General features: G+C 39.0%; 1 protein-coding gene across 2 annotated transcripts in view; it reads left to right on the plus strand.

Annotated features, from left to right (window-relative positions):
* The window catches only part of eps15 (epidermal growth factor receptor pathway substrate 15), a 68,628-nt gene that overhangs the window by 25,458 nt on the left and 15,691 nt on the right, over positions 1–27,479 (plus strand). For both annotated transcript variants that reach the window (XM_057841081.1, XM_057841080.1), the window contains exons 12-24: positions 1,000–1,082; positions 5,819–5,891; positions 6,855–7,016; positions 9,420–9,617; positions 9,688–10,077; positions 10,153–10,233; positions 10,372–10,534; positions 10,606–10,653; positions 15,234–15,622; positions 18,708–18,777; positions 18,861–18,931; positions 20,135–20,270; positions 24,463–24,659. In XM_057841081.1, coding sequence (XP_057697064.1) covers positions 1,000–1,082; positions 5,819–5,891; positions 6,855–7,016; positions 9,420–9,617; positions 9,688–10,077; positions 10,153–10,233; positions 10,372–10,534; positions 10,606–10,653; positions 15,234–15,622; positions 18,708–18,777; positions 18,861–18,931; positions 20,135–20,270; positions 24,463–24,659 — 2,061 coding nt within the window. The remainder of the gene's footprint in view (positions 1–999; positions 1,083–5,818; positions 5,892–6,854; positions 7,017–9,419; positions 9,618–9,687; positions 10,078–10,152; positions 10,234–10,371; positions 10,535–10,605; positions 10,654–15,233; positions 15,623–18,707; positions 18,778–18,860; positions 18,932–20,134; positions 20,271–24,462; positions 24,660–27,479) is intronic.

The following is a 27,479-nucleotide window of genomic DNA, read 5'->3' on the forward strand; positions in this document are numbered from 1 at the left end:
CTTCTGACAATGGATCCCAGCATCATAGTTTGTATATTGTGACTAAATATTGCCATGCAGTGTATTTGTTGAGCTAAGCGGGTTGCTAAATTGTTTGAAGAGAGTTTGACCAAAGTCTGAGTAAGTTTTATGTGTATTTTGCATGTCTATTTTGACTGTGAATTTGTGAATGCCAGTTCTCTTTTCTTTGTTGTTTAACTGTGTGAGAACAGGGCCTCATTAATACAGATTGAAGCAGTTTTCTTTATATGAACATTATTTTTTGAGAGAGATGAATGATATGAATTGTTGTATTTTCATTATGATTCTTATGTTTGTTGTGATGGAGTTGCCGAAGCTTATGCTGATAAACTGATGCAAATAAATCTGAATGCCTGTGTCCACTCTCCTTTCTCTCTGCCGCACACGCGTTGTTTTCGTATTTTGTATGAGCAATATTTGGAATTTGAAGAGTAGGATGTAAAATGTCCTCTAATTCTGGAATGAGCCAAATGGTTGATAATGTTCCGAAAGTCCTGCTTATTCTTGTGCTTTTCCTTTGCTCTCATTGCAACCGTTTTTTTAAATTCCTCTCTTTCTGCACTTGATATTTTTATTCTGCCCCCTTCTCATGCGGATGGAACCGCCCCCCTTTAAGTGAGTTTGCGCTATCCATTTCATTCCTCTGTATGAGCCACCTCACTTGGTCACCTTTCCACCTTTTACACGCTCTTCCCTTAAATAGAGATTCAATTCGACCGCAAAGGTTGCATATAAATTTTGTGTTTTGAATTTTTAGCCCTATACCTGGTTAGATCCCTACTACAGACCCACTGCGCATATTCATCATTTTAAATGGGCAATTTTTCTCCCATCAGTGACCTCATCAGAATAGTCGTCGTTCATTTGTTTGTGCAGTTGCAGTGAATTGCTCATTGCTGTGTAATATTAGTTTCTGTGTTCTCATCTCTTGGCTCATTGCTTCTTTTTTATCTCAACTCCATGCTTCTTTTGCTCCAGAACAATATTGCCAACCTGGCAGCTGACTTCTCTGCAATCAAGGAGCTGGACTCTCTTAGTAATGAAATTGTTGAACTACAAAGGTAAGATCTGGATGGTGATATGATGCTTTTGAGATGTTGTCAGCAAATGGCAACAATGCAGTGCAGTATGTTAACTGTATCTATTCAACACAAGTTGGAAGTTTATTTAAGGATACAAATTGGAGCCTACTGTTTTCCATAAATTGACCCACTAGACTTACAATATTCACTTGCTAAAGGCAAAACTCTAAAGCCATGTATTTTGCATGTAAGACCAACTATTTTCTAATCATTAATAGCATTAAAAATTTGGCAGTAGACCAAACTGGCACAATTATGGTCAATATATAATACAACTAGCCAAGATGCAACAAGCTACAACCACAATACTGAACATGGTTAAATTGATAATTCAAATTAGGGCTGTCAAACGATTAAAATTTTGAATCGAGTTAATCACAGCTTAAAAATTAAATAATCGTAATTAATCGCAATTCAAACCATCTCTAAAATATGCATTATTTTTCTAGAAATTATTGTTGGAATGGAAAGATAAGACACACGACGGATATACACGTTCAAAAAACTGTACATAAGTACTGTATTTGTTTATTAAAACAATAAATCCACAATATGGCATTAACATTATTAACATACTTTCTGTTAAAGGGATCCACGGATAGAAAGACTTGTAGTTCTTAAAAGATAAATGTGAGTACAAGTTCTAGTAATTTTATATTAAAACCCCTCCTAATGTTTTCGTTTTGATAAAAATTTTTAATATTTTCAGCCAAAAAAAAAACTAATAGCTCACCATTGTTGACGTCGCCAAGCGGGACATCAGATGGGCTCCCTGCCGTTTTTCCACAGTGTCTTTAACTACGTAAGGTAGTGATTGAAATACACCACAATGTGTCAATGGCGAGTTTTAAATTAGAGATCTAGCCAAGGCAAAGTCTGAGTAAGTATGTGTATTTTGCACAGCTATTTTGATTGGGAATGCCAGTTCTCTTTGCATTGAGCACTTTTCTTTTTGTGAACATCTTTTTTTTTTTGAGAGATAGGAATATTATTTTTGTTGTGCTTTCACTAAATGATACTGTAGCGACTTAACTGTTCCGCCCAAATGCATGATGGGAAGTTGGACAACCATGACTGTCAGTGGTGGCTGTAAAAAGTATATGTTCTGTGTTGTGTTCAATAACGCGTGTTAAGAAAAAGATAATCTCCTGTCGTTCTTCCCCACGTCGCTCTCCACAATAGTTGTGTTTGTTGCTTATGCCAATAAACGGCGTGGTCCAATGAATGCCTGTGTCCACTCGTATATGTCTGCCTCTTAGGTCTCAATGGGCAAAAAACGGCGTCATTGTAATCTGTTTGATGCAATGCATGAGCAGGTCATTCCGCGCATGCGTTAAATGCGTCAAATATTTTAACGCGATTAATTTAAAAAATTAATTACCGCCTGTTAACGCGATAAATTTACAGCACAAATTCAAATACCTAAACAATTTTGATGCAGTTCTTGTATTTTACTCATTGGCCACTGTTGGCAAAACTGTAAATGTCCAATCATAGACTTCAACATCAGTTGACGGGACACGGTGGTTGGGGCCGATCCTTAGGGGGCCTATTTTAAAAAACTTTAAATTCAAATGTTTTCAAAATCAAAGCCGCTAGCGACCGAAAATCAAAACAGGCACTTCCCTTAGGCATACTGTATACGAGTCTCCATGAGCAACGACATCAAAACCTTAAAAGTCGTTCTCTAATAAAATCCCGAATTATTATACTGGACTGTCTCAGAAAATTAGAATACACAATATTCTAATTTTTTGAGACAGTCCTGTGTATATATTCCTGACTGTCTCAGGAAATTAGAATATTGTGTATTCTAATTTCCTGAGACAGTCCTGTATATATACACAGGACTGTCTCAAAAAATTAGAATATTGTGTATTCTAATTTTCTGAGACAGTCCAGTATATATATTTTTTAAGTATAACAAAACTTAAAATGGCTATAAATTCTCAAATTTTATGCTAGATGCACAAAAATCACCAAATGCAGAGATAATCACTTATATTTTCAGCAATATTTAAGATATCATATAAATTTTTGCCCAAAATGGCAACTTAACTAAATTATATTGAAAAAAATTCAACAGCAAATAAATCACTCAATTTTCACATCAGAAACTTAATACTTGAGGAAAGCATGCAGAATCATCTCACGGGTAATTTTACTCAACAAAAGCAAAATATAATTTTTTTTAATATACAATCACAATTTATTTAGGTTATATTCCGCTATTGTGTAGAGGTACAAAATCCAACACGCGGCCGTCACAAAACAAAGAGCTTTTAAAGTTGAAAACTCTTGTAAATACATGCTTAAATAACTGAATTTCTTTAGATATGAACGTAAAACAGTCTAGATTCTTGGTTAGAAGCAAAAAACCTGGCAGTTGTTGAGGGAGGGAAAAGAGGGATGAGGAAAAGTTTAACCCGCTGTTGCGGCCACCAAGCGTCATCTCTAGGTTAGGTATGTGTGAATAGATTGTTACTTTGCTATCCAAAGTTCTATTTGTCTGGTTGTTCATATTATTTTGTAAAAGGAAAACATTATTCAGATGTCTGGGATGTAACTAAAGCAAAAAAAAAATAGCTGTGTTAAAGTCAAAGTTATGCTTGAAATATATATGTTTACTAAAAGCTCATTTTCTCCGTTTTTTCATCAGAAATGGGAAAATTGCTCGAACTAAGCTATTTTCTAATGCTGATTTCTAAAGAATGAAAAAAGATATAAACTTTTTTTCTGTTAAAAGAAGAGACGTTCCTTTGGTGGGTTCCATGTTTATATAGCAATAGAACAGAATTTTCTGTGGGCCTTGCAAAATCAGTCAAAATCCAGTAAATCGGCCGGGAGAGAAGTGCCTTGCTTCGGTGAAAATGGCTGGGAGTGAATGAGTTAAAGGTCCTATAAAGTAATCTTAATTATCGATTTCTAAATACATGAAGTATGTTCGAATATAAGTACTGAAGACGTGCAAAGACTGAGAACAAATTAGTTCTCAATTACGGAGTTGGATCAATTAACTCTTTTTAACCTTAGTAGCTATTGGGCACAATTTAAACTTCCTCATTCATAATAAACAGGTTATAAGCCCTCCCCAAAAAATTATTTACCCTCAGGTGTTTATGCGTTTTTTTTTTTTGTCATTTGGGCTATGCATAATTACGCACTACAGAGAAGAGTGGGAAAATCGAGAATTAGGAAGCCTTAGCGTCAGAGAAGTGCATCTGACGTGCTAGTGAAGCACCGCTGGCCTGGACCTGGGTGTGAAGCGTGTCAAAAAAAAATGGCCACAAGGCAAATTTATTTATATAGCACAATTCAACACAAGGCAATTCAAAGTGCTTTACATCACATGAAGATCATGAAAATCACATTTAAATCAATACAATGTAAAAACCAAGACAATCAAAATAGGAAATAAAATTATACATAAAAATCGCATTTAATCACAAATAGAATAAAAATAAATAAAAATAAAACATAAACTACTACTAATAATAATAATTGAAATCAGTAATAGAGATAAGCACAAGAGGAATAGAAAGCAAGTAGATTGAAATATATAGACAGTTATGGATACGCAGTGCTAAACAAAAGCGTTTTTAGCCCTGATTTAAAGGAGCTAACAGTTTGAGCATACTTCAGACGTTCAGGTAACTTGTTCCAGAGGTGAGCAGCATAATAACTAAATGCTGCCTCACCCTGCTTGGTTCTTGTTCTTGGAATATGCAGGAGACCGGTTCCAGACGACCTTAGGGGTCTAGATGTCTCATAGGAATCTAACAAATCAAGCATGTATTTTGGTCCAAGGCCATTAAGTGTTTTGTAGACGAGCAGTAGTATTTTAGAGTCTATCGTTTGACTCACTGGAAGCCAGTGCAGCGATTTCAAAACCGGTGTAATGTAGTCCAGCTTCCTTGTATTTGTGAGGACTCTGGCTGCAGCATTCTGTACTAGCTGCAGCTTCCTGACTAATTGTTTTTATCAAGACCTCTAAATAAACCGTTGCAATAGTCCAGTCTGCTGAAAATGAATGCATGCATAAGTTTTTCCGTGTCTTGTTGAGTCAGAAGCCCCTTAATTCTGGTTATATTTTTTTTAGGTGGTAATAAGTAGATTTAGTGACGGACTTTAGATGCTGCTTCCTGCACACATGCTAATAAACCCTCACTCAAATGGTAGATAAGTTTTGTAAATGAGCTAGACAATGGGGTGTCCTTTTTCCACGTCGTAACAAGTTGATTTATTTATCCAGGCATAGGTGCGAATGTATCACTAAAATATCAGCGACTTTTATGAATTTAAATTTGGCAGGTGTGTTTACTTGTCTTTGGCCTGTCAAATTGTTTATAGCTGTTGACTTTCGTTTTACATGACGTTTTAAGGCGTTCAGGCAGCAAGAAAAGGATTTAGATTGGTCGGCACACTCCTCCTCCTTCCTCTCACAAGCCATCTGCTTCTCACTTTTCATCTCCCACATACTCGACTCGACGACAAGCTCACTTTTCTCCTCTCCATCACAGCTTCAGATTGTCGACCTTATTCGTATTTTCGTTTAAACTAGTTGTCATGGTTGTCCACGGAGAACTAGGCGTTTTAGCTGAGGAGCGAGCTGATGCAGGTTCTACAGAGAGCTGGCTGTGGCCCCTTGGTCTCAGAAATGTTGCCTCTTTGTCCTCAGTGACTAAATGTTCTTTTCTGTTCTGCTGGACTCCCAGGGAGAAAACAACAGTGGAAGAAGAGATCAAGGAGAAGGAAGAGGCCATCAGCCAACGTAACAACGAGGTCCAGGTAAAGCCAATTTAACATCAAAGTGTTCACTTTAAGTGTTTATTCTGCTGCATGTCATTTTAGGATAACATTCTTGCCAGTGGACGTTTCAATTGGCTACTCAAGTTGATCTATAAATGCTTAAACAGCACGATTATTTAAGATGTTGAGCGAACAACAACACCCAAGAAGCTGGTGTCCTTGTGTGGGTGTGTCGAATGTTCTGAGACTCAGAAATGAGCGCTATTTTCGGACGTAGAGCTTAAAGGGCCAGTCGGTTATTTCAGTCAAAGATGATGGAGCCTTCTTGAGGGACTGTTGTATCGATGTTGAGCTTATATTGCTGCATTTTCCCTGTACTGCTGCTATTTTTACACAGTCAACTATGACTCGATACCTGCACAAACACCCACATTCATTTCATGATCATTTCTTTGGTGAAAATACTACGCCTTGTTTTATTGTGTAGAAAAAAAAGCAAATTGTAAAGATGACACAAAACCTCAGTCTGTTCAAATGGCCACCTACTGGTTTTAAGACATCAATAGTAACCAAGAAAAAGAAATTGTCCCTAAATTATGAGGAAAGAAATTATAGAATTATGAAGAAAGAGCGTTAAATTTTTTATGGAGAAAAATTCAGTCCAGATTTAAAAACATTTTCCACTTTTTAGGCTGTTTTATACACTGGCAATGAAAAATGATTTTTTAAAAGAGAATTTTAAAAAGCTCTTTTGACATTTTATGCTCACAAGAGAGAAAAAAAAAATTGAGTAAACCAGTTGTTTATTCAGCCTTAAAAACACAAATTTAGTTGCAATGTATGGTTTTACTTTTGAATCAGTACACAATATGTGGAAGTCCCTTTTTTGCCATTTCTGCTCTGCAGATGACTTGCATCAAGTGTCAGCTCAAGTTGAACTGAAAATATATGAGCTGTTTGCATTTTCTAATTATATTTGACTGGAAATCCTATCTTTTCTAGGACTTGCAAGGTGAGGTGGCGAGAGAGAATGAGGTTCTCCAGCAGCTCCAGACCCAGCGCCAGAAGGTCCAGGAGGCCTTGGAGGAGCTGGACCAACAGAAGGGCTCGTTGGAGGAGCAGCTAGCCCACATTCGCCAGCAGACGAGCCAAGAGAGCCAGCTGGTGGGTTTGGCAAATGGCTTTTGTCGCCTCCCTGAAAACCACAAGGTTACAAAGCATTATGAAATCCTGGGTGTTTATAGCATATTTGAATTATTGTAGAGGGAACTTTGCTACGAAAGCATAATTTTTGGACTGTACTATTTCCCCTCATTTTGAATCCTGAGGCTTATAGTCGAGTGCGGCCTATTTGTTGATTTATTTAGGTGAATAGGTAATGCTTTATTTGACACTGGCGTCATAAGCCGTCATAATTATGAGTTGATTATGACACTATCATGGGCATTACTGAATGCTTATGACAGATAAGCAGATTAAGTGTTATCCAGCAAATTATGTCACTAACTCAATTTATGTCCAGCTCGGGTCTCTTACATCCTTTCAAAATCATCTGTAAAAAGCATTCATTAATGCTCATGACAGTGTCATGTCATAATTATGATTGTCTTATGACAGTCTTATGGCACCACTGTCAAAAAAAAGCGTTACGAAATACCGTAACTAGCAATTAATGAAACAACTGGAACAGTAACTGAAGAAATAATTAGCATAGAACATGAATTTTGATTGTTATATGCATCTGTAGCGCTGCAATGCATGCTTGAGGCATGTTGGACGACAACAGTGTTGACAGCAGGTGGCAGCAGAGGTTGACTGTCTACCCGAAGGGAGCAGTGATGGCCAAATGAAGCTTCTTGAAGCGATGAAGCTTTGCAACCAATTGGTTCAAAATTCATGGTGGCTCATTTGGTCTTATGACAATAGTATGATGCAGCTGTCAAATAAAGTGTTGCTGGTTGATATCTTTGGTGTAGATATCCCATAATACAGTAAGGACAGCTGCGGCTTATGTTCCAGTGCGGCTCATCTTTGAACAAATTTTGTTTTCGTGTAAATTTGGTGGGGGACGGAATATAGTCAGGTGCGCCTTTAAGTCCGAAAATTACAGTATATTTGATGGTTAATTTGGCCTTTTCTTTTTCATCTCAATAATTTAGAATATGGATGAAAAATGTCATTTATTTCAGTTCAATTCTATTTGAAAATCATACGCACCTCAGGGCATGCAAAATTAAATATTTCATATTTAACTATTATAGGTTGGAACAAATAAAACCCGAGAAATTTAAACATCCATGAACGTTTTGCAATGTCAAACTGGCTACCTGCGTGCCAAAACTGGCCCGTCAGATGGTCCAATCCGGCTCGTGTGGGTTGCTGTGCCTGTTAGGCATGTTTTAGTTCATTCATACATAAACAACTTTTAAAGTAAGATTATTTTCCTTCTGTATCATAATGTTATGTGGTTCATGTGCAGGTAAAAATGAATTTTTAAATTAACGTGTTTTCTAAAATGTTTCATCAAATGGAATTAGGGGTTGCTCCCGCTAAGAATCGATATATCATTTAAAAAAGTTGTCACTACTTAATGAAGGAACCAACAGGCCGCGACTCAAATTTTCTATTGGAAAAGTCTGTTAGAAAGACATTCATTTAGTGCTGCAGCAATAGATTATTTTAGTAGTCGATTAATCTATGAACAAGTTAGTTCAAATCATCGAGTAATCGGATACAGAACATAAAAAATTAAAGTACCTGAGCGGAGCCTCAAACGGTATCAAAAAATAAGGATCTAAGTACAACAAAAGAACAATTGGCTAACTGACATAGCAAAGTCAGCTAACTTAAAAAGTATCTTTACAAATGATTCAAACACATATTCCCACAAAAAAACTGCTAACTGTACCTATAAATTACGAATACGTTGAAAAAAAACATCAGCTCCAACAAAAACTTAGCTTATGTTGGTCTTAACAGGGAGCAGCTGGATACAGCCATGTGAATTGAGTTATGTCATATTCACTGTTGCCACTAGAGGGCAGTGTATCCACCCAAATCAATAAAACTAAATGCAAACACTTTCAAAAAAACCCATTGCAACACCACTTTGATTAAATAAATACGCGAAGTACAAAATTTAATTGAATCTTTTTTTTCTAATCGAATCACTCGAGTTGATCGATTAATCGTTGCAGCGCTACACTCATTGGCTTACAAGAATGTCGCAGTAATACAGTATTTACAGAAATATTGCACTGAAGTATTTTTACGGTCTGTTAGGAAAACAATAGTTTTTTACTCATTGTCTACGCAAGTGCAAAAAAATCCACAATGTTTTTTTTTTTCCATGTAGAAATAGCTTGTTTGTCTCTTTAACTCTTTGGCTGCCATTACCGGTGCTAGACGTCCAATCCATTTTGAGTGGGAGGGGCTAATGAATGGATGCTCATTCAGCCAGTCCACACAATTTAAAAGAATTGGAATTGTCTATAGTGGTCAGTGGCAGGCAATGAGTTTGCTGAGGGCAGGACACACCCAAATTCAGTCAAAATTCCCGTTTGTCAGATTACGTCGCTCCAATCGGAACACGAAGAACAAGAACAGAGGATATGTCAGTACGAGGAGGAGCTGGTGCAGGCTCGTGAGGAGCTTCTGGCTCTGCAGGAGGAGAGCAAGAAGCTTCAGGAGAAGGTCCAAGCTGCACAGGAGCAACTCACACCTCTGCAGGAATCTGTGAGAGACTCTTTCACACAAGTTGCACAGGTCAGATGAAAACGACACGTCTCGTCATGTTGTTCTTCGCTTTCAACATTTGGTCGGCTCTTCTGTTTAGGTCCAAAACAAACTGAAGGACCTTCAGGTGGAGGAGAGGTCGATGGCAGCCCAGCTGAGCTGGAAGAGAGCTCTGGAAGACGACTCTCCCGTCATGGTCAACGGATCGGCGGGACCCACGCCAGAGCTCCAACGCAGGGACCTCTTCCAGGAGAACCAAACTAATGAGCTGAAGGTTGAAGAACCAGTTGCCTCTTTAAACACTCAGAAAGAACTCTTAGAACAATCAGAGAAAGGCGTTAAAGAACAAAAAGAGGAGCAGGAAGACCGCCCCAAGACACCAGAAGAAGAAAAACCGAAACCCGATGCTTTAGATGACCTCTATACGAGCTTTGCCTCGTCGGAGATGTACACAAATGCATCGACGCTCCCAAAGCAACAAGAGAAAATTGTAAATTTATGAAGCAACTTTTTTTCAATTGGACTAATTGTGTAACTAATGCATCTTTTTATTTAACACCTCCAGGAACAAAATAACTTTTCAACTGACGTCATCTCAGAAGTCCAAGATGATGCAGCAGAGTCACTTAAAACAAGCCCACCAAAGGTAGACCCATCATGCAGTGATGATTCATTGGGCGTATTTCCGTAGAAACCAATAGAGGGCGCCATTTAATAAAGTTCTGTAAACGTTAAAGGCTGACTTTGAGATGACGGTTTGTGATTTTTTTTCTCTATCCCATAGGTTGGATCACCAGAACCAGAGGTCAAAGAAGTTGCAGCCGCCTCTGAAGTCATCCCATCCTCATTATCAACGCAAGCGCTTGCCTCTCGCTCCACACCGGCCCCGACTGGCCAGCCCCCTCTGCCAGAGATGGACTTCTTCCACTCGGACCCGTTTACAGAACGTGAGCTCCGTCAGTTTCACGATGTCGTTTTCCCTTGCCACAGGTTTGAAAATGTGACGTTTGTTTTGTAGATGATCCATTCAAAGATGACATGTTTGGAAAAACGGATGCTGCAGCCGGTGAGTTTTGAGATTTGAAAGCAAGGGACGTCCAATCCAATGGGACAAGCAGTGAACTAGTGATTAAACGATTAATTCGAGTAATTAGATTAGAAAAAAGATTCAAATTAAATTTTGCTGCTTCAAGTATTTGTTTAAAGTGGCGTTGTAATGGTTTGTTTTAAAAGTGTTTGCATTTTGTTTTATTGATTTGGGTGGATAAACTTCCCTCTAGTGGCAACAGTGAATATGACATAACTCATTTCACATGGCTGAATCCAGCTGCTCCCCGTTAAGACCAACATAAGTTTTGTTAGAGCTATTGTTTTTTAATGCATTCGTTATTTTGTTTGTAGGTATATTTAGGTGTTTTTTGTGGGAATATGTGTTTAACCCATTTGTTAAGAGCATTGTAAAAAAAAAAAAAAAAAAAGTTAGCATTTAAGCTAGTGGACGTTTGCTATGTAAGTTAGCCAATTGTTCTTTTGTTGTACTTAGATCCTCAGTTATTTATTTTTTTATACCGTTTGAGGCTCAGCTCAGGTATTTTAATTTATGTTCCTTATCCGATTACTCGATTATTCGAACAAACTAGTTCATCGATTAATCGACTACTAAAATAATTTATAGCTGCAGCCCTACAGTGAACAATCATGTTTAAGTGCTGTCAATGGCAGACAATGTTGTTTTTGGCAGCTCTTTTAATTTTCGTCGTAGCCTTAGTCTTTGGGACGGAAAGTCATATTTATGTTATTTCAAAATGTTTTTGTCTTTGTCTAGTTTTAGTCAAGGAAAACCCAAGACAAATTTCGTCTAGGTTTGGTCGACAATTCTTAAAATGTTTAACTTATAAAAATTAAAATTTTTATTCCATGAATAAATAAAAGCAACAATTTCGATTCTCGAATGAACGTTTACAGATGAGCACATAATTGTTGAGTCTACAAGGACATCAACATCTTCATGATGATAATACACACTCAGCAGGAAAGTAGCACATTATTTGCAATTAATTAAACTCACCTTGACGTCGCGAGCTGTATGTAAAAAGTTTACCAAGAGTTTAAGAAGACCGAGTCACTGCACTAAATGCTGATGCGAACGCTATGCTAACGCTAACGCTACAAGTTAGTTTAGAGTGTGATGATCACTCAGCACAGACCTTTAAAGGCTAAAGCAACATGCCATAGTCAAGATAAGAAAACATAACTTACCAAACAGCACCTGACACGTTTTTCACAAAAAGAGCCTTGAGCCTGTACGCAGTACGTCATATGAGTGACACGAGCAAACACTGCTAAGATGCATGCTAACTACACATACGTTAAGAAAATTTCACACATTGTGAACTTACAACGGAATCTATGGCGATTTTTTTGTCTCGTTCTTGTGTCGTCAGATCGACAACTGGTATCCATCCATCTAGTTATGTTTTAGTCTCCGAAGCAGGCTTGGAGTGACCAATTGGGAGAATCGGGACACTTCCCGGTGGGCAGGCCTCACGTTTGGGCCGGTCGTAATATACAGTGGGGCAAATAAGTATTTAGTCAACCACCAATTGTGAAAGTTCTCCAACTTGAAAAGATTAGAGAGGCCTTTAATTGTCAACATGGGTAAACCTCAACCATGAGAGACAGAATGTGGGAAAAAAACAGAAAATCACATTGTTTGATTTTTAAAGAATCTATTTCCAAATTACAGTGGAAAATAAGTACAGTGGTACCTCTACATACGAATTTAATTCGTTCCAGGACCTTGTTTGTAAGTCGAAATGGTCGTATGTCGAGCAGGATTTTCCCATAGGAATACATTATAATTCCATTAATTCGTTCCAAAGCCTAAAAACATACACTAAATTCTTAATAAATACTGCTGGCACTGTTACAAATGGCAATTAAACATAGAAAAACAAATAAGTTATAAATAAATAATTCAGAATAATATAATAATAAGAAGAATAATTAATAATTATTCCTGTAAATAATGTAACGAATCGGATTCTAATATGGCGGACACTTTTTACTGTCCCTGAACGCACCGCGAAGGTGACGTCTCAGTGAGATAGGTCGGTGCGGTAGAGATAATACTTTCGTTTTCTTGAGAGCGGTCAACTGCTTAAGACAATGGGCGTTTTGTGTTGGATAAGTTTTTAAATAAATGATAAAAACGTGACGAAGCTGGCGATTTCCTTGGCAATGTTACCACAATAATAATTGTCACCTTAACTTATAAATAGTGGCGAACGGTGGTCGGAAGAGGACCATGGAGCTGTATTGTTGAGCCAGTTCAGGGACGCGCACCCCAAGCTCATATTTTTCTATAACTTGCATCTTCATTTCAAAGGTAAGCATCACTTTTTTCCTTGTTTCTCCAACTGTATCAACTTTTTTTTGAAAACTGTGTTGATTTCTCACACAAGAAAATCCACCATGCGTTCGTTTGCAGTGCTGTCATGTCGTCGTATTTCGAGCAACTCGTCGGATGTAGAAACAAATGGCGGCTCAAATTTTACGTCGGATGTCGAAAAGATCGTGTGTCGAAGTGATCGTATGTAGAGGTACCACTGTATTTGGTTACCTACAAACAAGCAAAATTTTTGGCTGTCAATCAGGTCTTAACTTCTTCTAACGAGGTCTAACGAGGCTCCCCTCGTTACCTTAATAATGGCACCCGTTTTAACTCATTATCGGTATAAAAGACACCTGTCCACAATCTCAGTCAGTCACACTCCAAACTCCACTATGGCCAAGACCAAAGAGCTGTCGAAGGACACCAGAGACAAAATTGTAGACCTGCACCAGGCTGGGAAGACTGAATCTGCTATAGGTAAAACGCTTGGTGTAAAGAAATCAACTGTGGGAGCAATTATTAGAAAATGGAAGACATACAAGACCACTGATAATCTCCCTCAATCTGGGGCTCCATGCAAGATCTCACCTCGTGGCATCAGAATGATAACAAGAACGGTGAGCAAAAATCCCAGAACCACATGGGGGGACCTAGTGAATGACCTACAGAGAGCTGGGACCACAGTAACAAAGGCTACGATCAGTAACACAATGCGCCGCCAGGGACTCAAATCCTGCACTGCCAGATATGTCCCCTGCTGAAGAAAGTACACGTCCAGGCCCGTCTGCGGTTCGCTAGAGAGCATTTGGATGATCCAGAAGAGGACTGGGAGAATGTGTTATGGTCAGATGAAACCAAAATAGAACTTTTTGGTAGAAAAACAGGTTCTCGTGTTTGGAGGAGAAAGAATACTGAATTGCATCCGAAGAACACCATACCCACTGTGACGCATGGGGGTGGAAACATCATGCTTTGGGGCAGTTTTTCTGCAAAGGGACCAGGACGACTGATCTGTGTAAAGGAAAGAATGAATGAGGCCATGTATCAAGAGAGTTTGAGTGAAAATCTTCTATCAGCAAGGACATTGAAGACGAGATGTGGCTGGTTCTTTCAGCATGACAATGATCCCAAACACACAGCCAGGGCAACAAAGGAGTGGCTTTGTAAGAAGCATTTCAATGTCCTGGAGTGGCCTAGCCAGTCTCCAGATCTGAACCCCATAGAAAATCTGTGGAGGGAGTTGAAAGTCCGTGCTGCCCAACGACAGCCCCAAAACATCACTGCTCTAGAGGAGATCTGCATGGAGGAATGGGCAAAATACCAGCAACAGTGTGTGAAAAGCTCGTGAAGAGTTACAGAAAACGTTTGGCCTCCGTTATTGCCAACAAAGGTTACATAACAAAGTATTGAGATGAACTTTTGGTATTGACCAAACACTTATTTTCCACCATGATTTGCAAATAAATTCTTTAAAAATCAAACAATGTGATTTTCTGTTTTTTTTTTTTCACATTCTGTCTCTCATGGTTGAGGTTTACCCATGTTGAGAATTACAGGCCTCTTTAATATTTTCAAGTGGGAGAACTTGCCCAATAAGTGGTTGACTAAATACTTATTTGCCCCACTGTACATTTTTAATGAAGCTGTCAGTTAAATTAATTAATAACGGCATTAATGGAACCCCACCTTGCGTGATAAATTATGGCCCTTCTAGCATCCCGTAGTTTGGAATTCAAGACCCTGCGGGGCCGCGACATGCTCACAATGCCGCCAGGCCAGCCCAGCTCTTGGAAAGAGTATGTTGTATGCTGTTGACTTGAGCCTGGTAAAACTCAATTATGGGTTTTAATAGCCAAAATGAGGCATGTTGAGGCAGCGTGACGAGTATGAACCTGTCTGGCTGTTGGCGCGACCCATTATGGTTGTTTTCGAGCATGTTTGGATGAAAGTACAGCAATGAACCTACTGGCATGTTGACCGCCCGAGACGCCCTATAGGCGGGCAGAAGCACACTATTTTTGGGCAGTTCTGAAACGATATCATTTTGTTTTTCAAACCGTTTTCCAGTGTTTTCCAGTAACTTATCAGAAGAAGTCAAGCATACAGTTAATCCTTGAGATACTCATTGAAGTCTAACACGTTAAGCATGATTGTCACAGTTGAGGCATATTTTTTTGGCAGGACAATTTTGACCCAAATGTTGACTTTTTGGCTCTTTTACTTCAATGTATTTCATATTTTTGTCCGATCAGATCCATTTGGAGGAGATCCTTTCAAAGGGTCAGACCCCTTCGCTGCAGACGATTTCTTCACTCAAACTACCAGCAGCCACTTTCCCTCAGACGACCCCTTTTCTGGCTCCGGCGACCCGTTCGGTACCACCGCTGATGCGCCAGAGCCAGACCTGTTTGCGGCCAAATGTAAAGATACCGCTCCGGCAGAAGCGGACCCTTTCAACTCACAGCCCCCGAATCAGACCAGCCCAGCCGCAGATCCGTTCACCTCCACGGGAGACAGCACAGCTGAATCGGACCCGTTTGCGCAAAAGTCGAATGCCGCTTGTGATGTGGATCCATTTGCTTCGCAGTACACGGGGAAAGATCCATTTAGCACCTCTCCGCCCAGTGCTGGTCTGGCATTGGTGAGTCACCGCTATTCTAACTGGATAGGAGTTTACATTAAATTCACAGTAACTTTGGGATATTACCACCTATAGCATTGAAACTAAGGAAACAGTTTAACAAACTTCCTGCTGTTGTGACTGCTTTACTGTTATTTCATTCACTCATTGGCTGCCATTTACGTCAAAAGAGATGAACCAGAGCTGCTTTAAAAATGAACATATTTTACATAGTCCACACAGTAACTGGTATATGGCGGAAAACACAGACAAGACTGAAAGAGCAGTTTCTGCTCTTGCACTCCTCTTTAAAAGAAACTGCTGTATTTTAAGCCAAAACAACTGTTGTGTTTGATAAAACAATACTGTATGTCTAAATGCTGCCATAGCAGATTCAAGGCGCAATAAGCCCTTAAATTATTTTTAATTTGTCCGTTTTACCCTGAAAACCCCCGTTTACAGACGTCGCGAAACCGCTTTTGTTTCAACCTAGCCATAAAAAGAAGGTAAGTAATCATATTTATTAGGGCTGTCAAAATGATCGTGTTAACGGGCGGTAATTAATTTTTTAAATTAATCACATTAAAATATTTGACGCAATTAATGCACATGCCGCGCTCACATTGAAATTACAGCACAGTGTCATGTCCACTTGTTACTTGTGTTTTGTCGCCCTCTGCTGGCGCTTGGGTTCGACTGATTTTATGGGTTTCAGCACCATGAGCATTGTGTAATTATTGACATCAACAATGGCGAGCTACTAGTTTATTTTTTGATTGAAAATTTTACAAATTTTATTAAAACGAAAACATTTAGAGAGGTTTTAAAACAAAATTTATATAACTTGTACTAACATTTATCTTTTAAGAACTGCAAGTCTTTGTATCCATGGAGTGCTCTAACAGAATGTTAATGCCATCTTGTTGATTTATTGTTATAATAAACAAATACAGTACCGTAATTTCCCGAATATAACGCGCACTTTTTTCCCCCAAAATCAACTGGTAAACTCATGGTGCGCATTATAAACTGGTACATGGATGGAGACAGAAATATATATGTATTACATATATATATAAACCGATTTTTTTTCATTGACACGGCCACGTTGTGTTGAAGAAACGTATGCGGCCACCCGTTGCCGACCATTACGGTACGTGACGTCACCGTTTTGTTTCGGTAATACTTCACTCTAATCGGCCGAATGATTTCGTCTGTGTTAAATTCTGCTTTTTTCACTCTTCATAAAGCACAGAATTTAGTTTCTTGAACTCATTTGAGTCGACGTTTATTGCAGCTCCGCAATTCGGACCATAACAAATGTAAGGACACACACTTCCTGTGTCCGTCAACTATATCGGTCCCTCGGGAAACTCAAACCCAAATAACAATAGTTCCTTTTGTTACTCTCGTGCTGACAGCTATGAGCTCTCACGGATTTCCGACTTACGTTCTCACTTTCATTTTACCGTATCAATCCATGGAAGAAACATTTATTCATCATGAGGAAACGAGCAAGTTATACAGCAGCCTTTATAAGAAAAGTCACATCTGTTTTGTTTTCTCCTAGATTCTGGTAAGTTGGAGAAGTTGTCAAATCATATTATTACCGTAAATATTGTCAGTTCACGTTAATGTTTTGAACTACCAATGTGCTATGCTTGAGCTGTGTTTCACCAGTCAGTAAAATGACATCTCTGTATCTGTACACAAGCTCTGTTTTCTTGTATTCTTCTATTTATTGGTGCTAAAATTAGGGTGCGCGTTATAAACGGGTACAATAATTTTCCCTAGATTTTACAAGTAAATTTGGGGTGCGCATTATACACGGGTGCGCCTTATATTCGGGAAATTACGGTACTTATGTACAGTATGTTGAATGTATATATCAGTCTTGTGTCTTACCTTTCCATTTCAACAATAATTTACAGAAAAATATGGCATATTTTATTGATAGTTTGAATTGCAATTAATTACGATTAATTAATTTTTAAGCTGTGATTAACTCGATTAAAAATATTAATCGTTTGACAGCCCTAGAATTTATTATTCGAAATGTCTGTCATTTTTTGCTTAGAATCATTAAATGATGTCTAATATTTAGTTTTAAAAAAAAAAAAAAAAAAAACGACTTTAAAAGATTATTCACTCGCATATTTTAAACTTTCAAACAAATTACTTCAAAATGAAAAAATTGGCGTCTGTAAAAAAGTCACGGATATCTACCTCATAACTATCGCTTAATTGTATTTTTTTTCGTTACTGTTGCATTTTCCCCAATATTTGAGATGATAAATAATCGATCCAAACAAAGAAGAATTGAAAAAAAAAAAAAGTTTAATAGGGTAAATATATGAAAATGAAAATCTCAACCACTCCTTGATGTCTGCGAGTTCTTCATCGCGACCCTTGTCATATTACCATGTTTCACCCATAAAATCCAGCTGTGTCTTGACTCTCGATGATACATGCTACATTGAGTTTTTGGATCGAAATAAGGTAAGTACGCGATAATATCGCGTTAAAATCGTGGCATCTTTAATTCTGCTCTCGCGTGCTCTCGCCTCCAGGTAGCGTTTTGCTGTTTAAATTTTTTTTTTGTTTTTAAATGCCCTCCAGCTCAAAATTTTTCAAAAGTTTTCAAAATTTTAAGCTTTCCAATGATGTTTCACACATGCATACCGGACAATTCTGAAATCTGGCCAAATTGGGGGTCTCCGAGCGGAACTTCGAGTCACCTGAATGTTTTCCGCCATATAACCACTTAAAACACTGAAACCAAGGAACATGCAGCAGCCAATTATATTGAGACATGGTGTGTCCTGCCTTGAGTGGTATTCATATAGTCATTATTTGCAGAGGATAAATAATATAATATATGACAACAAATTCTGGTATATTGTGTGTCTACACATGTTGCTGCACTGTTAGTATTCAAATATTCCTAGCTATTGATAGCAACAGATGTTGTAAATGATACTGATACATGATTATTCAATACCAGCCATCCCAATTCAAAGATTTGACGTCTATCACTGTCAAATGGCAGTTAATGAGTTAAAGTTAACGTAAATTGGCCTCTTTTAATTCAGTATTTTGTTTTTAGAAGGACACCGCAGCATCCAATGACCCTTTTGCTCCAGGGGGTACCACCGTAAACGCCAGTTCGGACCCTGGTAGGACTTATCATTTGTCACGACCTGGGGTATACCAAACACAATATATGTTAGCACTGTTAACATACACATTGTGATCGTAGATCCATTTGCTGCTGTGTTTGGGAATGAATCGTTCGGAGGGGGCTTTGCAGATTTCAGTGCCCTGGCAAAGGTGAGATTCATTTCCAGCATGAGGAATGCCCTTTAATTATATATGTGGAATAGATTATTTCATCCCGCCAGGCTTATAAAAAAGAGGTGATCCATTCGAGAATCCAGCATGTTAGGTCCAGACAGGGTACAGCTGTTGAGCTGCCACACAGTTGCTTGATTGCTGGATCGTCTTCATAAGAAAGACAATCAGTTCTCATGGGGCTGTTTCCACGACATCGGGAACGAGGAGAGAAAACTTACCCAGCTATCAATATTGTTTGGATGTAGATGATGTTGTTTCTTGGGGCTGAAACTTAAAAAATCTGAATGGAAATTTTGAAAATCCTCCACCCTGGTGTGGCAGTTTTAACGATCGAAAACGCAAAACTTGAGTTTTTGTTGCATGTGTCCAATACTCTGGAACTGTCGATGGCAGCGTTGTGTTTGCCAGGGAAGAAGACGACAATCCTGAAAACGTTACAATAATGAATGATTCATAAACACAATAACATTGCTTTATGTAACAAGCTTCAACTTTACCTAGCAGCGGTTAATACCTTCCGGAAGTGACGTCTAAAATTGCTCATCACACAGTCATTAACAGTAGAAAAGAAGGAAATAGTGGACCGGACGGGTTACATGTAGGAATCAAGTTTTGGCGGTGCTTTCCCCTACACACTGGGCATGCATACAACATCACCAAATTGGAAGTGTCGTGCACTTTTGCGTCTTCGTATGTACAAAGATTTCCCCACACAAATCTGACTCATTATTGCGGAATTAAAGTAACAAAACGCCACTTATGTGTTTTTTTTGGCTTCAGACCGTTTCCGTCTAAACGTAGCTACATTATAATGGGATAAGAAATTTGACAATGTACTTTTAGTGATCCAATATTAGATCAACATGCTTGTCAGGAGTTCTAGTTTGAAACGTTTTTGAATTGTTTACCCGTCATTTAGTGAAACGAAATTAGCCTGTGCAGTTTCACACCCTGCAGACCATAATAATAAAAAGAAGCCTTACAATATGAGAACCTCCTGCCTTCAGTATGAGGGGAAATGACTCAGTGGAAGTGGAGACTTTAACATATGAGTTGGTTTATTTTTACCTTAAATTAGGAACGAAGACAACATAGTGAAACCCAGTGTGTGGCGATTATGTAAATTAATGAATCATTGTAAACTTCCCAACATTGCTTTCTATTTGCGTTTTCTTTCAGTCAAACGGCGCCGATCAGTTCGGCATCAACAATAAGAACTTGTTCCAAGGCGACAACCAGGCTGGCAACGCAGACGTTCCCCCCGCCCTCCCTCCCAAAACGGGTACACCGACCAGGCCGCCCCCGCCACCTCCAGGTCAGTAACCAGTCCCCATTATGAAACGGTCCAAAATCAGAAATAGGTCAGCAACTTTAGATACTCAAAGAAGGCCAGGGCGATAAATCTGATTTGAATTGATTAGATTTTTTTTAAACTTAAGATGATTTATAAAAGTTTTTTTTGTATACATGTTTTCTGTGGAATACAAATACCCCTTTTTTCTCCCCACATAGCAAACAGATGTTTTCTGTTTTTATTACTCTGTATTTGGGGCTGACAGCACAAATGGGGGAAGATAGGAGGGAAAAAAAAAAAAATCGGAAGTAAAATTTTGTGGAAGCGATTAGTATATCACTATTAGATGTCCATTCCATTTGAACATTTGTTAATTTGCTGCCAACCCAAATGGATTGGACGTCTATTATCTGTTAAAGGGAACCTCGGAATTAAAGACTTGTCGGCTCTAATTGGCCACAAGTGTTCTCTTTTACTAAAATGTTATTAGAAACACATAAAATATTGCCATTGATGTAAAAATCTATAAAATGTCCTACATGTTTTGACCTACAGAGGCTCCATGTTTTATGCGCGCAATGGATGCTCATGATCACATTAGTCACGTAGCGTATTTGAACTACCCTTATTTGATATTTATTACGTTTAAGTGATTAAATGATTTTCTGCATACAGTGCCTTGCAAAAGTATTCGGCCCCCTTGAATCTTGCAACCTTTCGCCACATTTCAGGCTTCAAACATAAAGATATGAAATTTAAATTTTTTGTCAAGAATCAACAACAAGTGGGACACAATCGTGAAGTGGAACAACATGTATTGGATAATTTAAACTTTTTTAACAAATAAAAAACTGAAAAGTGGGGCGTGCAATATTATTCGGCCCCTTTACTTTCAGTGCAGCAAACTCACTCCAGACGTTCAGTGAGGATCTCTGAATGATCCAATGTTGTTCTAAATGACCGATGATGATAAATAGAATCCAAATGTGTCTAATCAAATCTCCGTATAAATGCACCTGCTCTGTGATAGTCTCAGGGTTCTGTTTAAAGTGCAGAGAGCATTATGAAAACCAAGGAACACACCAGGCAGGTCCGAGATATTGTTGTGGAGAAGTTTAAAGCCGGATTTGGATACAAAAAGATTTCCCAAGCTTTAAACATCTCAAGGAGCACTGTGCAAGCCATCATATTGAAATGGAAGGAGCATCAGACCACTGCAAATCTACCAAGACCCGGCCGTCCTTCCAAACTTTCTTCTCAAACAAGGAGAAAACTGATCAGAGATGCAGCCAAGAGGCCCATGATCACTCTGGATGAACTGCAGAGATCTACAGCTGAGGTGGGAGAGTCAGTCAATCACTGCAATCAGTCGTACACTGCACAAATCTGGCCTTTATGGAAGAGTGGCAAGAAGAAAGCCATTTCTCAGAGATATCCATAAAAAGTCTTGTTTAAAGTTTGCCACAAGCCACCTGGGAGACACACCAAACATGTGGAAGAAGGTGCTCTGGTCAGATGAAACCAAAATTGAACTTTTTGGCCACAATGCAAAACGATATGTTTGGCGTAAAAGCAACAATGCTCATCACCCTGAACACACCATCCCCACTGTCAAACATGGTGGTGGCAGCATCATGGTTTGGGCCTGCTTTTCTTCAGCAGGGACAGGGAAGATGGTTAAAATTGACGGGAAGATGGATGCAGCCAAATACAGGAACATTCTGGAAGAAAACCTGTTGGTATCTGCACAAGACCTGAGACTCGGACGGAGATTTATCTTCCATCAGGACAATGATCCAAAACATAAAGCCAAATCTACAATGGAATGGTTCAAAAATAAACGTATCCAGGTGTTAGAATGGCCAAGTCCAGACCTGAATCCAATCGAGAATCTGTGGAAAGAGCTGAAGACTGCTGTTCACAAACACTCTCCATCCAACCTCACTGAGCTCGAGCTGTTTTGCAAGGAAGAATGGGCAAGAATGTCAGTCTCTCGATGTGCGAAACTGATAGAAACATACCCCAAGCGACTTGCAGCTGTAATTGGAGCAAAAGGTGGCGCTACAAAGTATTAACGCAAGGGGGCCGAATAATATTGCACGCCCCACTTTTCAGTTTTTTATTTGTTAAAAAAGTTTAAATTATCCAATAAATGTTGTTCCACTTCACGATTGTGTCCCACTTGTTGTTGATTCTTGACAAAAAAATTTAATTTTATATCTTTATGTTTGAAGCCTGAAATGTGGCGAAAGGTTGCAAGGTTCAAGGGGGCCGAATACTTTTGCAAGGCACTGTATATGCATCCAAACAAAAAAGCTGAAAGCGCACAGTAGTACTTTGGGTGTCAAATTCGCCTCTTGTAGGACGTTTTGGCAGAACACTGGTTTTGTCATCCCGTCTTTCCTGTTCATTTTGCTTTTGCTGCTCACTTTGTGAAATATCGACAGTGCTGTCACGGTCATTAATGTTCCTCCCGGGTTCAAATTGAAAGGGTTGAACAGATAAGATCTTCATGTCGCTAGAGTCATACTCTCGAAGCCCGGCAACGTAACCCAGTGACATCACCGCCCTGCGACGTCAACAACAATGGCGACCTACTAGTTTAACTAATTTTACAAAGTGTATAAAAACGAAAACATCAAAACGGTTCTTAATATTGAATTATTTTAACTCATAATAACGTTTATCTTTTAAGAACAAGTCTTTCTATCCGTGGGTCCTTTTAATGTCAACCAATTAGTTCAACTGAAATACTACATTTGTCCGATAATGACTTTTTAACCGATATCCCGATGTTGTCCAACTCCAAAAATCGGATACCAATACAATAAGTTTTTGATTTTGATGGCTTTTGCACAGATTTTTGTATTTCATTACTTTTCTTAGTGACTATTTTTTTCTGGTAATGAATAGAGGTGGGAATCTTTGGGAACCTAACTATTCGATTACGATTCAGAGACTCCGATTCGATTATTGATGCCCCCCTCCCCCCATTTTTAAATTTTTTTTTTTTTTATGTTTTGTGTATTTGTTCCAAAATTGTTCAAAAATCCTCTCAGGCTAAATAAACCAAACTACTATTTTAGTATCAAGTTACCGGTTAAAAACAGTAAATAAAATACTCAAGTCCCTATTCTGTATCAGCAGCTTTAAACTACATTCAATTAATTTAATGTTGTGAATCAACCGTTAAAGTTGTTAAAATTGCGCCCGTTATTCCATAATTTCCCTCATGTCTACTTTCAACATGTGAAAGTTTTAAAACTGTTTCATCATTTAAAGATTGATTCAAGTCAAGATTTTGCTGATTTAGGGGTATTTTAGATAAAAAGTAAATAGGTTCTCTACAACAGAGCCTTCTAGAGAAGTCTACTGCTTTAAGATGGCGCCTGTTTACTAGCGCTGGAAAGTCTGTCATTTCACATCTAGTCTAGATATATGTGTTATCTGCCATAGCTGTATCTTGCCGTATGTTTGTAGCAACTAGCATCTGGGCGCTGTTTGTAGCGGCTGACGGCCGCAGTCAGGTATTATTGTTTTTTTTTTTTTTTTTTTTTTTACCTAGCGGCATTAGCTGCACATGATATTTCCTCTCGGTCCGTTCCTCATTGCGTCCCGAAGACCGCGCTGACTGCATTTTATTTCCGCTTTACCTGCTGTAATTCAATAATCGGAATTTGGATGTTTGTGAATCGTTCTCGAATCTTCCACGGCCGAATCGCGAATAATCTAAGAATCGGAAATTTTGCACGCCTCTAGTAATGAAGTAGTTATTGTAAAGAGATTATAATTCATTATTTTTCAATCATTTATTGTTAATATAATTTGCATTCATGGTGAAAACATTATCTGATGACATAACAAATCCCAAGCATTTTAGTTTGGAGACATCTAACAGTCAATCAGCATAACTGCTCTGCTAAGCTGTGACCAGCCCTTGCACAAAGGTATAAGGCTTCTACATACACTTAAAAGGCAACAAGCATATTTTGCCCGAAACCGATAATGAAAATTCGATGTCAATATTATCCTGTATCATTTTAGAATGCTTTTATTGGCTGAAGTTATTTCCTACCCGACAATATTGGAAAACTCTTATCTTCCTAAAAGCTACATGCTGCGCTGGTGTTGTACTCTATTGGAAAGGCTGCATTATTAATCCATGACAGCTTCCTTTCCATAAATAAAACACACACTCGCCTCATCTATGCAGGTAAGAGATCCTCCCTCTCCAGAACAGAGTCCTCGGACTCCTTCCAACGGCGCGGCCATCCCACCTCGGGAGATTTTTCCTCCTCTTCCTCTTCCTCCTCCCTGCCCGCCAAGGATCCCTCGGCCGACCCTTTCGCCCCTTCCTCCCCTCCTCGTCAACACGTCCAGGAAGCCGACCGCTTTGCCAGCTTTGACAAAGTGAGCATCGCCCCGTCGCCTTCACCCTCACCTCCACCTGACTCTCAGTAGGAACGCACACAGACACACAAACCCTCTCTCTCGCCTTACTTCCCGTTCACTCTCTTGACCTTCCACTCACTGCCCAATCACTTTTCAACTACATGGGGATATTTATTAACATTTATTTACATTTCATTAATAATCAGTGGGGTTTTTGAAGTGGGGAATTTAATGACTCAGTATTCATCGAATTTAGGTTAGGACTGTAAGTAGGTGCTTTGTTAAATTTGACACTCACACACGCTCTGCTGTGATTGGAGGGGCGATGGATGCTACTCATGTGGTTCTGACTAATCCAAAGTTCATTTTAATTAACCCTTCACTCCCCCACTGAGACATTTTATGCAGCTTTTAATTCCACTTGCGTCTCAGGTACAGTTCATGTCATATTTCTATAAATGTGTTGTAATGTGTTTTAAAAAGTATTGCCAAAAAGGGCCTATATGGGATGCAGGACTGCCACCGCTGGTCAGATGACACGATCGCACCCGCATGATCCCTGCATGCGTCCCCTAGATGTGTGTGTATGTGTGTCTTTCCATCATTGTTTGTCGATTACGTTAAATAAAGAGTTCAATCAAGGGCGCCCTCTTTGACTTCTGTATGCAATTGCATGAGCTTTTGCTATTTGTCTGGTACTTTGGTTGGTAAAAAACTTTTCTTTTCTCACCTCATTCAAAGCAAGTAAACATCCAGCACATTCCATTTGCTTGACTTCCAGGTTCCTTTATAAAATTTTTACCATTAGTAATAATGTGAATTATTTTGCTCTGTCGACATTACAACGACTTAACTAACTGTGGAATATATAATAGAATATATACTGTATTGGCCCGAATATAAGACGGTGCTTTTTGTATTGAAATAAGACTGAAATAGTGGGGGGAGTCTTATATTCGGGGTGTAGACATTATACCCATTCATGAGACTAGATGGTGCCAGATATCATTGAAGCGAATGCTGAACTTGAGGAGTAATGTTCTGTCATGACAGATCTCAGCTACTCTCAAGTTGAACCAGTTTGCATTATTTTATTGCAATGTTTTTCCTTATTCAGATTTGTTTCAAGACTACAGTTACAGTTAGACCCCACTTTGATGGTTAATGCAGTTATTGCAATTTTGTTGTTTTATCCAGGGGTGAAAGTGGGCCAGAACGGTCAGGAACGCACTTCCGGTTTAAGATTCAGGGCCAGAACGCAGTTCTGGTATAAGATTCAGGGCCGGAATGCTGTTCCGGTACATGGTGCCTTGATTCCGAAAATATGACAGCAACTGTCAAAACGCTATGTAAGAAGAAAAAAAAAAGCTAAGCTGCCAGGAGGGAAAATAAAAATTAGGAGCTGAAAGTGCCTGTGACACGAAAAAGCATGTTTATTTCATAATACACGCGGTATTTTATGCCCCTGAATGATATGGACCGCTTGGATGTGTGTGGGAGCGATCGCTATATTTATTTAGTTTTTTGAATCCCGCGCCATCAAAATGAGTGACTTCCGGCTTCGGTCTTGCATTGAGGAGGAGGGCGCTGTGACGTGTACGGTAGAAGACGTTCTCTTCACTATACAGTGTACTGTTGTGGATGAGGACGAAGGATTCAGCTGATTTTGCGGATTAATACTTTTACTTTTTGCATCACGCCAGCCAAACGGCTGCAGAAAAATCATTCTGTATGCGGGAGAGGTGTATGCGCCTTTTTGGAGTTTCAAAAGGTTCCCATTCACCGTGGATATTTACTGTGGGACCATTGGACTTACAAGGAAGTGAGTAAACATCTTGTTTTGTATTATGTCAAATACGAATACAGTGATTACAAAGTAAACACGATAAAATTCCTTTAAATAAAGGACTACTTACGTTTGATCATTGATCGGCATGTAAAAAGCTATCCTCATGCTTATTAGCAGTTAGCTGTTAGCACGTTAGCTGCACAACAACTCCAGCCACCCTCCTCCAGGGAACGAACTGTAAATTGCTCTCCGCCGGGCGGTTTGACGATCCGCAAAGAAACTCGACAACCGGGTCGTCATGTCAAATAATCCAGGCTAGTTATGTATGATTTTCCACTTCGAAGACTTTGAAACACCCCTCGGTTCGGGTTAGCATGTCGGCTAGCTGTCACTCCTTCTGGTCTGCTTACATTCTCCGAAGCCGGGGAAGGGAAATTACATATGTCCGATTTAGGTGTCATAAAATATCGTTCGGGAGGTGTGACAGTAAAGGTGAAGTCGACAGTTTTGACCATTATGGAGTCATTTTGCCATGTCGTCTTGAATAAATGGATTTTTATTATTTTATATTCCATTTAGCACAAGATTGTTATTTGTCATGACCATGCCATTTATTTAGCAATTGGAGAAAGTACTTGGGTAAAAAGAATATCCTGTAAAAATATTGAAGTAAAGAGACAGAAACAATGACATTTTGCCGCTCTCTTCGTCTCGTTTTCCTCATTGTGAATAGTTCCCCCTCGATGGGCTGACTGGTCCTTCTCAAGCCATTTATATAGCTATTGGGGAAAAATACTTGGATAAAAAGAATATCCTGTAAAAATATTGGGAGTAGAGAGACTGAAACAATGACATTTTGCGGCTCTCTTCGTCGCGTTTTCCTCGTTCTGAACAATTCCCCCTCAATGGGCTGAATAGTAAAACCGATGAGCCCAGTCTACCGCTGACGTCATCCACCTGTTGGGGACGCTAAAGCCCTATAATGGAAGGTGTGGCTAATCGGCAGATTAAAAGACTAATTTCTCGTCATCTGCGCTTTGCTAAATTGT

Source organism: Corythoichthys intestinalis, chromosome 7, assembly GCF_030265065.1.
Source record: "Corythoichthys intestinalis isolate RoL2023-P3 chromosome 7, ASM3026506v1, whole genome shotgun sequence".
NCBI lineage: Eukaryota > Metazoa > Chordata > Actinopteri > Syngnathiformes > Syngnathidae > Corythoichthys > Corythoichthys intestinalis.